Raw genomic sequence first — 12,037 nt, 5'->3', positions numbered from 1 at the left:
GTACAGTACTTCCTGATTGTGATGATACATTTATGCCTCGCTGTGGTACTGGAATCCTCATATGAGAGACAGGAACACAGAATAACATAAAACACAATTCAAAAATAGCATATATATAAAATAGCATATATATATATATATATATATATATATTTTTTTTTTTTTTTATTTATTTATATTTATATATATTTTTTTTTTTTTAAATGCTTCACTGGGTTGACAAATTCAATGAGAAATGGCACTTTCCTGCATAGATAGGAACTCAGAACAACATAAAACCAAATTTAAAAGTAGCATGCATTTTTATTTTAAATGTATTGTTGTTTTATGACAAATTTAATGAGAAAAATGGCACTTTCCATCTGCAATCAGCTTTAGAATACCAGGTGTGATGGACGTGGCAGCAATACGTAGGCAGTCCTCTAAAGATTCTATTGTTTTTAGTATTGCATTCATTGTGGAATAAGTCTCTTCGCATGTGTAAGTAGATCCAAACATGGAGATCAAACAGAGCCAGCAGTAGGCAGTTGTCTGGACATATGTAGGCGGACCAGAATGATTCCAGATTTGCTTTGTTAATGAATTCAGTTTTCAGCAATGACGATGCCTGCAGATACACTGATGGTACTAGCTACTGCTTTGTCGACTGTGGGAAGCACTTGCTTTGCATGGTATGAGAAATCCCCATAGGGGCTGGTTGAAAACGGATCACTGACAATTGCTGACCACTATCGTACAAGAAATCCCTTTCATGGACACTGTTCTTGTCATAATGTTCGGTACACGGCTGCATTGTTTGATTCTGTCAAAGTTGCATTGCAGATGGTGACCAGTAGAACTGAACCATTCTACTGCCGCATTGTTTTAACCGCAGATCCAAAGCACTCCAATCCGATATAAGATTCACCTTTGATTATGCTGCCGGTGGGGCTTTGTTTTTGCTCATGAAACTCTTATTTGTAGTTTTTTGTGTCCGTTTGTGAATGACCTTCCATTCAATTTCAGATTGGCTGTGGATGAAACCACAATCATGTAGGCCTACTGTACAGAAGTTCAGACTGCCAATTTATTGGCAAGAAACAATGAAAAAGCTTTGATCCTATCCAGATGCGGTTTAAACAAAACACATGGTTCTTTCATGCCTAATTGCTCCTAAATAACCATAATGTGCCTTGGCTGAATTGAGCTGTGTAAAGTATTCAATCATTTCAGCATTATGACAGTTTTAACTGCATTATATTCCACAACTATTTCAGTACTTTCCCATGAAGATCATGGAGAGCTTCTTGATCACGTCTCACAAACCGCAGTTCAGCGTAGCTACTGTACTTCAGGTTAGGGTTATCCTTTCGGGTAGTTTGTCTGCTTTTGTGGCTCTGCTTCACCATCTACAGGTATTTACGAGTGACGGATGATACTGTAAGTGACACAGCATTGTGCATTTGCGAGGTTTTGCATAGGAGGCATTACATTGTTTGCAAATTGTTGAGCATGGTCTAGAAACTAATGTTATCAGGGCTTGAATTTCAGCGTGGTTAAAATAAATAAAAGTAGTCCTGGATATTTTAAGTGCCGCGAGACTATTATACTCTCGTACGTGATTCTCGGCTGCTGTCTTTAAGGATTATAGAAACTCCGTACACTGCAGTAAGTAAACAGTTTTGAAAAAAAAAGACATTAAGTCTATCTAGGTGGTGTTTTGGAAGTGGTGACTTTCGCTTTAACTCTTAAAACTCAGCCCCATTCATTCTGGGGCGCCAGGTTACGCACATATTACTCAGGCACCGATCATACAATCATCTGAAGTTAAGCCTCTCGTCATATGACAGAGTTCACAGTTTAGGTTTTGTTTTGAGTTGGTTTTGTAGCAGCTAGACTGAAAGAGGTGATATCATTGGAAGGTTTAGAAGCTCAGCTTCCCCCCATGAAGCTCAGCTTCCCCCCATGTTAATTTCATATTGAGGTTCAATGGTGCAGTGTGTTTTTTTTTTTTTTTTTTTTTTTTTTTTGAGCCATCTATGATTGCAATATATATATATATATATATATATATATATATATATATATATATATATATATATATATATATAAACAGTGAGCAAACATGATTATTTTGGTAAAAAGGGTTTATATATATAATAATATTTCTCATCTCTACCACACATAGTATGCCTGATCCTGTTACAATATATGAAAGGAAATTTTGTGGCCTTTCATTTGATATGTTACATGCATGCAGTACAAATTATCCAGTAGTTACACATATGAAAACGGTGAAAAACAGGCGGAAATAGGGCTGAGTGTAAAGTGTTAAAAAAAGATATGGAGGGCTGGTTAAAAAGAAAAGCACCTTTTTCTTCTGCTGCAGCAAAAACGTCAAGTCAGGCAGTGGAGAGTGCTCTGTCTCACAGGGATGAACAGCTGTTAGGTCTCCTGAAAGCAGCTTATTTTAAAGCAACACCACTGTGAATGATGATGCAGTAATATATAATAGTTTTTTATAAGCAAAAGTGCCTTTTCTTTTGCCATTCCCCCTTAACATGTTGACCCCCCCATCCCCCACCCCCATTGACTTTGCATAGGGGGGAATTGTCCCATCACACACAAATTCAAGCCCTGGTTATATATTTGCTGTAGTTCACTGTATTTAATATCCTTCCATTTTCAAAAGAGTGGTTGAGTAAAGGTTTCTCTGATACAAACATATTAAGATTTCTCATCAGTATTCTCTAATCAAGTTTGTTTCCTGAATATCAATATTTGGGAAACCATGGAACTCCATTATAAGTACCTGCACTCCATAGTTGAATCGTGGGTTGATGTACACTGCTTGTAAGTTACATTTTTAAATAGCTGCAAGAGAGTCTGCTGATTTTCACCTGGATGAATTTAGACTGTTACATGTGAAGATACAATAAGGGGCACGTGGCGTGGAAGACGGTAGCCACTTATTGGGCAAGTCAGTGCAGATGGATTTATTTTGTAAATGGTTTTTAGTTATTGGACAGTAAGCATCTGTGTGCGAGTACTATTGGCGCAAGTATAAGCAAAACAATGCATGCTCTAAGTGTTTTAATATAATCCACACAAACGCATTCCCCATCTGATGGTATACTGCAATGCCTTTTAGTGCAATCATTTTCTATTTCGCATGATTTCACATGGTGTTTTTAAAGGTAGTTCTGTTAAATTCAGCCACATGCTTGTGTGCCTAGTGATTGCTCTGTTTGTCTTGATTGAGAAATTCGAACACTAAAGTATACTGCTCAGTACTGAACAGTTCAGGTTTTCACTGCTGATTATCTGGGATGTGCCTTAGATAAAGAACAGTACAGCATAGTAACCTTGTATTCTGATTACTTGTAAACCCCTAAGTATTGTGTAATACAGTACCTGTTGGAGTGACTGGCAGTGCTGGAGACTGCAGCACTCTTATCATGAAGTCTGCTATGCAGTGATCCCCATGGTGAAAGCTGTGAGAAAGCTCATGTTTTTTCCCTGGCTGGTATTGATAGCATGCTTTTCCAGCATGGTTCTGAAGTGATTGATCAGGGCTGCAAACAGCAGAGCGCTCACACCTCCAATCCCAGCTGTCTGCTTCCCCTCACCTCTCCCTGCTGTTTTAACCCCTCAAGTGCTGGGCCGGAGGAAAAATGCAACGTTGTTGTTTATACTGTTATTTTTTACATTGTTGGAGAAAGCTAAAACTGCAGTGCTTTTTGAAGGTTGAGAAGAAACCTAAGGAACTACTTTTAGTAGTATCGTTTATAACATAGAAATGTCTTTGGATTTGGTTTGAGCGATACATATTTAACTAGTATACGATTTTTATATTTGTATTTAATTATTAAATGTACACTCATACACAGATTTATAGTTGATGAATGTTCATAGAGTACTGTAGTTATTCAACCAATGAGGATACCCAGAAAACCCCCAAGCCCGCCCCCCCCCCCCAACCCCCCAGTGTATAATGTACAAATAATAAAGAATGTGTACATTTCTATTTGACAGTTGAATTCGGTTTTTCGGAACGTGGCATAATTGGGAGCAATGCGATTCGGTCATTCTGTCGTTGGATGGATTCCAAAGTAATACTTGGTTAAAAAATATTCAGGCAGCATCAAATATGAGAAGTTGTTTTCTAATAATATACCAATAGTATTACATTATGTTTGACTTAATTTGACAGAAATCCTGATGGTTAATCTGAACTCTTACTCGATTCCAGGAAATATCAAATTTAACCTGGTAAAGCTCTCCTTTGTTGTAACATTTTTTGTTTGCATTGTAGATTACTGTACAAGTTTGAATGTAATTAAGCCAAACCCCTCTTTCATCAGAGCCATGCAAATGAGATGTACAAACAATGCTGCATGTAATCTTGACTGTGACTAAGAGTATACAGGGTCAGCAATGTGTACAGCAGGTTATACAGTTTTGGTGCCATATGGCAGGGCTCTATACGAACGGTGCCCACGCCAGTCAAAATTCAACCTTGGGCAACTTGAAAATGGAGCCAGAGAGAATTAGTTGCCTGAGCTGGGCAACAACAATCTTGTTCATTATCAGATCAGAACCTGTCTAATTATAAAAACAGAACTTAAACTGACTTCTACTGCTCCTCTCTTGCTTCCCACATGGTGCAATGATCTCAGATCCCAGCGGCACACTATGTGGAAGGACACGTTTGCTGACACTATTCTGTAGAATCTTTTTCTTAACCTGCTCCACCTAATAGAACTTTCACTGGTGATCTCTCTCTCTCTCTCTCTCTCTCTCTCTCTCTCTCTCTCTCTCTCTCTCTCTCTCTCTCTCTCTCCACAGCGGCATGTGAGAGAGGATTCAGTTGTTTGAAGCGAGTGAAGTGTGACTGGAGGTCTTCACTTTCAGTCGACATGTTTTCAAAGTGAATGTTCATATGAATCAGTTGTCCAGGCCACAATAAATATGACGCTGCAGGTGCAGTTAACCGATGGTGGAGAGCAGGGGAAAGGGCTCGTAGGCCAGACTACGTGAAAGTCTGAACTGATGCAACATATATCTGTGGCTGAAAGTGATGCTGTATATCACAGTGAAATGTTTAGTGTTTGTTGGCCTGGATAAGGTGTCTGCTTGATAAATAAATAACACATTTTAGAAAATAGCAATGTTAAATTTCACCCCAGGCAAGCAGGATTTTTTTTTTTCTGGAACTGGAAAAAAAAAAAGTTAGTGTAGAGCCTTGCATATGGACACATTTGAATACGAGTGCATTATATGAGCCATTCAAAACGTGTTAGGCCTGCTCTGTAGTCTTGACAGTATTCTTAATGAATATTTGGTTCGATCATTTACAGTTCTTGAAGTAACACTCCTCACCAACTACACACAGTTGGTATTGGGGCCGAAAGTAAATGTTAAACTGTGCAGGTGTTCCATTTCACTTTTTGTATTTCATCCTCTGACCCTCAATGTGTGGATGGTAGGGTTCTGAATTAGTTTTGGGATCTCTGTTGGGTGTGAACCTGTCTTTTAAACATGGCAGTGATCCCCTTTTTTAAATACCATCCTCTTTCACCATAATGAAAAGCATGACTACACTAAAACACATGTTTGATTTATTTTAGTAATTGTAGTGTGTTTTAACTATACAGTGTATTTCTAGAGAATGCATGCAGTGAGCAAGAAAGTATTATCTAAATGGGCTTTTTTTACCCTGACCTTGTCCCTGGCAGCAGAGGCCTCTCTAAGTACCCCCTTTCTCTTTTGCAGAGCTGTGCCGCATTGATGAAGTTCTGTGCCAGGATGAGGCCGCCACCCTGAGCTTCGAAGCCATCCGCAACATCCACAAGCAGATGGACGACGATGCCAATGGGAATGTGGACGCGGTGGAGACCGATGGGGTAAATGTGCTCAGCGAGGAGGCATCCACCCTGTGTTAACGAAGGCGGCCCATTCAAATCATGGAAATTAAATTTGCATTTTTGTCAGTCTGGCAGCTTTTCTGCTCCTGGTAACCTGAAATTGAGTACAGTCACAAATTAAACTAATTCTGTGCTCTCAAGGCTGGCCTCAGTGGACCATCACTCAAATATGACATCAGGCACAGTAATTGCATCAACATTGAGGCTAAACTGCTCACAAAACACATCAACCCACCTTCATATAAGGTTCTGCTTTTAATAAGCTCTTGCTCTGTGGCCTTTTTTTGTGGGAAGGAAGGTATTGAGGTTGCATCCTCAACAGTGTAGAATGCTCTAATAGTCTCTTATTAATCAGTGTTTCAATAATCCCAGCAGTTTAACCTTTTCAGTACCAAGCATTTTTCAGTAGGATGCTCCCCCAGGACCAGGCGGTTTTTGGCTGTAGTTGACTCTCTTCCTATAAAAATTCACTAAAAATCAAAAATCAGTGTTTTAATCAATTCTCACGATTCTCAAAATAAATATTTATAAATAAGTTATTCATTCCGTTATCAGTAATCTGGAAAAAAAAAAACTTATATATAAAAAAAACATATATAACACACACACACACACACACACACACACATATATATATATATATATATATATATATATATATATATATATATATATATATATATATATACCACAAAGTGGAACTACCACAAAGTGAAAGTCAGTCCCTCCCCTGTCCATTGCTATGTGTTTCAATCATGTACTGCAAAGTACGGTGGCCCTGTAAGTCATCAAAATGAAGTGCTTTTATTATCGTGTTTACACGATCGCGGAACTAGAAGCCCACTTCATGTGATCGTGTTAACACGATCCCGGTCCTTAAAGGGTTAATACAGTACATTATAAAAATGTATTTGTGCAGAAATCATCTGAAATATGTGGAAGATCATCATTTAATTAAATTAAATTGAGTACAGTATAGTGCAAGCCAATGCACAGTACTGTAGTTACTGAAACCAGTGACAAGCAAGCAGAAAGCAGACTTAAGACTCCCTTAACCTGCAGTCTGAATATGAAGAGCAGTTAAGACAATTCAAGACTCGGAGCATGATCAGTGGCTTTTTTAAACCAGCTTTCTCTGCCTTTGAACAATGCTGATTTGTGGACAGTATATATTTTGACCATTGTGGGGACATTATCTTTTATTTGTATTATTGCATTTTTTGATTTTTCAATTAATAGCACAGGGATGCCAAACAATACTCAATTTCGACTAATCTGCGTTTTTCACTAGTTAGTGTTTAAATCGGTCCCAATCTACACAGATTAACGTGGGTCTACTGTACAGGAAAGATTACTCAAAACCACCAGTATGCTAATGTAATATACTAATGTGTATCTGTGTCCATTTTGTTTTCAGTATAAGACAACAAAACTATTAAATTAGTTATCCTAGGGTAGGCTTAAATCAACTAATATAGAAATATCCTCCAGCAACAATTAGTCATTTGGCAGCTTTTATTCTGAGATACATAGAGTCTATGGGATGAACTATGCATCAGTAACTGCTGGTGCAGAGTCACTTACAATAAGACCTTGGCTTTTATGTCGCATACGGAGGACCGAGCACAAGGCGGTTAAGGGACTTGCTCAGGGTCACACACAGCGGGTCAGTGGCTGAACCTCCTGAAATTTCATTAGAACCGCTAGCATACAGAACATGGAAATATTAGTGTCACACACTAGACCGGCAACTGAGGTAGAACCAACAGGTGACTGGTTTCTCCAACAGTGCTGTGCCATCAAAGTGTACCGTACTGTCCCGATTTAAATGGCACTCGCTTACTACTTCAATTCTGCGATGAGCATTTTTGGTACAGTGCATCAGAAAATCTAATCAGTCCCTGCTCTTTTTCAGTGGTCTTGAATGTCACTATTTACTATTCCTAGGAGCTTGACTCCATTACACTTGCTTTGGTGCTCGTTTCTCCTCACATTCTCTCCCACTCCTCCCCCTCTCTTAGCTCCTCTTAGCTCATCAGGCACTGATGTAACTTAAAAAAAGAAAAGTGAGTAAGTAAATTTAAGAAAATGCACAAAGTATTTTTCTTCAATCAGTTGTTAGATTTATTAAAATGTGCAGGGAAATTGGATCCAGGTACAGGACAAACAGATTACTTGTTCTTACAATTTTTGCACAACATTAAATACCCCTCTGCATAGGTGGTTATCCGCCTTCTTTCTCTGACACTTAACCAATAGCAAAAGGGTCAACACATTATTCTGTTACTATGTACTATATGTATTTAATTTTGTGTGTGTCTGTATAGTCTAGTGTGGTGACCTCTGAACTCAATGCATTCCTCTTCAGACCCCAGATGCCCCAAAAGATCTACACATCTGGTTTTTGTCATCTTCCTTTGTCATGTTTCTCCTTATTGCTTGGGTTCCAGTGGCATTATCTCTTATTCTCCCTGAGAACCTTTGGGTCCAACAGCAGTCTCTGGGAGCCTTCAGTCCCTTTATGCTTTGCATTCCAAAAGTCCTAGAGCCTGGCCCCTTCTAGCCCACCCTGCTATTATAGGCTGCAGTCAGTGCTGGGCAAGAAGCTTGTAGGCGCAAAGGCTCTCCATCAATTGTTAGCAGTACATGCAATTTGAACCAAACAGTCTACTATCCCAGGTATTTGTCTCCTTTCAGAAAAAAATACCAGTGTATCTCTGACAGTCTGCATGCATTGCAAACTGCTACACAATTCTTGTTTCATGTTTTCCAACAGACACACTCCAGCTGGAGATCAGGGGTCTTAAGCTGCCCCCCTCCTCAGATGTTACATAGATCTCTGGTGACATTGTAAATTAAACAAACAAGATAATTAAGAACAGACTTTTCTTACCCTGCTATGTAACTGGATCTGGTTCTGAGGTCCGTCCTGAGGCTAGTACCTTGGTTCCCAACTTTTTAAACCAAGAAAAGTTTGTTTAGTCTCAAACAAATCATCCAGTTGTTTTTGCACGTCCTCGAACCTAGACTCTATATCCTTGGCCTCAGGATTATTTGATACCCAAATGGTTTTATGCAGGTATGTGAAGACAACAGGGTCCCAATTTTGCATCTACTTTACAAATTACCTGGCTGCACTTAAGCTTGTATGTTTATATTGGTATTGGTATAAGAATCAGCCATGCTTCTAAACAGCAATTCAGTGTGTTTGTTTAACTAGGATAGGATCTTCATCAGCGTTTTTAAGGGTTGCCTGGCAACATTGTCTGTTTAAAAATAATTTAGTGTGCTTGTTACATTAGCTCTTCCACTTGAAGTGGGCTTGGCTTTGCAGGGGTGAAAGTGCACAGGGCTATTTCAGTTCTGAACAATGGGAGGCTCCCAGGGGGTCAATGTCATCCAGCTTTTACAGCACTCCTCTGCACGGCAGGTGGTCAGAATAGCATTGCTTTCATTAAAACAACAAAAAAAATGAGCAAACTATTGTACCGCAAATAATCAAAGGTAGAAAAGCTGAACTTAAAGATTCTTGGAGTCCTTTTCTCACTGTCAGGGTGACTGAATAAAAAAACAAAAAAAAACAAAGGATAGAGTATAACCGAAGGTCTTATTAAAGCGTTTAATATTGATTTCTGCATTTGCTTTTTTTTAATTAGTTATGTTATTAAATCATAAACTTCATGCAGGAGGATAAACAATGATGCCGAATGGGGTTCACTGGTAAGGGGCTTAAGTGTAAAATATGGAATAGTCCTTCAGCCTGCAAGATCTATGTTTTAAGCTTAAATCTCTTCTCTTTGTCCTGCACAGTTCCTGAGGGAAGACCTGAACTACCACGACCCCAAAGCCAAGCACAACACCTTCCACAGAGAGGACCAGCTCATCAGCGTCGAGGACCTGTGGAACTCCTGGAAGGCATCCGAAGGTACGAAATGACTGTAGAGACTACTTTAGTACCTCTGCTTGCTGGTCAGCACCAACTCATTGGTTAGGGGGGCTTAAAGCTGTACTGTCTCACAATACATTTTTATTGTATTCTTGTTTTCCTTTTTGTTTTATTATCCTGATGTGCATTCTACAGTAGTCAATCAGAAGGCTTTACATTCCTGTATGCTAAAGGTAGTTATGCCATAGCAGCTGGGACACAACCTTGTAAAGGCATTGCACATCGAATCAGTTCCATCATTTCTCTGGTAAAATCTGATTGAATCGAAATGGTTTCCAGATTGAGTAGTGCACTTGTTCAGTCATCTTATCTTCATTTTAGAATGCCGGTTACACTTCTGCAACATCTGTAGCAGTACAAAGTTATGATTGTCATCTATAATATCTCTCCCCCATGGATGACACTTTTTAGGAAATCATATTTCCACAACTGGAGTCGTGCATAATGTCACAATTTATAAACTGTATAAAATCGTTCACTCTTCCCCAACAGACCTGCACACTGTTTTAGTGCTTTAAAACTGTCACCTGCAATAACATCGCTATGCACTTTAATCCCTCCACACACGTATGCACTTTAATTCCTCCACACTCACTGTAAGGCGCTCCTCTCAGAGGCTGCCTCTGAGATTGCTTTTCTATCGTGTTCCCTGCCAGTCACTGTCTTGTTATTTTGCTGTGTCTGGTGCCAGGATTCAAGGTTCTGCTTCCCAGTCTTGTCTGGGGGGGGAGTTAACCTTGGGATCCGAAGGACAGCTTTTCTGGGGCTGCCATGAATCAACATTGCCCTTAAATGTGCCTCCATGTTGCTTTACAGGAGGGTTCTGCCCAAGATGCCCGGGAGTCTGCTCACCTCTCTGAGCTTGCCTTGCACTAAAATTATTCTGCAGACTGCAATGCAGTTTCAGTCCAAGCTGTAACTCTGCCACCAGGAAATTGCACACAACAAAAGCTAGGCAGTGTGCCAGAATGACCAAGCATTGCATTTAACTAACCAAGCACAAAGCACTTTGAGAGGCTACCATAAGCATGGGCAGGGCTGTTTAGGTTTTTATTGAATGCAGTAGCTGTCATTGGCATGTTTGTCTATTTTGAAGGAATGATTAAATAGGAAAGCAAGGTTTTCAATGATATTATGGTTGGTGTAGTGTTTCAGATAAACACACTCAGCTATATTAGGCCAGCCCCTGTTAGGCCAACACCTTTAGCATTAAAAAACCACACAACTCCTCAGTACCTCAGCTCTAACAATTCAACCACATAGTCATTTTGATTCATCTGTGCCTGGAAAAACTTAAACAGATGTGAAATTGGCTGTTCCAATAGGGCATTGTTACATATACAAAAATTGTTTGTGGTGAGCTGGGTGAGTCATAGAGGTTGGTAATTCGCGGACATCCGCTTTTGAGTTCCTGGGTGTAAAAAAGGAAGCTGGCTCTGTCATGGGATCGGAGGATGCTCTCTGAACCGTCAGTTCGCTTGAGCTATGTGTGGAATTGCTGTGGTGAGGAGGGAAAAGATGGTTGAACATTCTAAATTGGGGAGAAAATCAGGAGTAACATAATTGGTGACAAATAACAATAATAAATACAAGTGGTACTAGCCACCATTCCAACAAACCTGATTATGTGCCAGCTGATATTCACTTATTTACCCAGGAAACTGTCACCAGAGTTAGTTTTAATTCCTAGTATTAAAAGATTTTTTTTTTTTTTTTTTTAAAAACTATGTAGACATGGTCATGTCTACATTCATTTTATTCCTCTCTTTAAGGTGACCTATGTGATATTTCATTGAATCTTCCTAAGACAGTCAACAAGTTGTATGTGTCCCCTATAACTATAAACCGTCATAAGGAAGAGACACACTCTTAACACAGAATTGAAGGTCTATTTTTGTTACAGTGAGGAAGACCAAACATACACAAGCACAAATGCCTTTTCCTGTTTACTTACAGGGAGGTGCTTGCTGCTTCACAAAACATGAAGTTTCTACTGGCACATGAAGATTAAAGGGTACATCAGCAGTGCATGACGAATACAACAAACTGTCCCACCTTGCTGTTCTGAATGTATTTGGTCACTGTATAATAATCTGTATGTGACCAAACAACTGCATATGCCACACTGCTAATGTCCAAAGTCACTCTTCCCAAGCACCTCTTCTGAGCCAAAAAAGTTGACTTC

The 12,037-nt window shown here is 39.4% G+C and overlaps 1 protein-coding gene across 4 annotated transcripts in view; it reads left to right on the top strand.

The window, feature by feature from the left end:
* LOC121302685 (stromal interaction molecule 1-like) overlaps positions 1–12,037 on the top strand; it is a 54,236-nt gene that overhangs the window by 11,991 nt on the left and 30,208 nt on the right. For all 4 annotated transcript variants that reach the window (XM_041232755.1, XM_041232754.1, XM_041232757.1 and 1 more), the window contains exons 2-3: positions 5,755–5,885; positions 9,717–9,831. In XM_041232755.1, the coding sequence (XP_041088689.1) occupies positions 5,755–5,885; positions 9,717–9,831 (246 nt within the window). The remainder of the gene's footprint in view (positions 1–5,754; positions 5,886–9,716; positions 9,832–12,037) is intronic.

This window comes from Polyodon spathula, chromosome 30 (assembly GCF_017654505.1).
Source record: "Polyodon spathula isolate WHYD16114869_AA chromosome 30, ASM1765450v1, whole genome shotgun sequence".
Taxonomy (NCBI): Eukaryota; Metazoa; Chordata; class Actinopteri; order Acipenseriformes; family Polyodontidae; genus Polyodon; species Polyodon spathula.
This window is presented reverse-complemented; position numbering and strand designations above follow the sequence as displayed.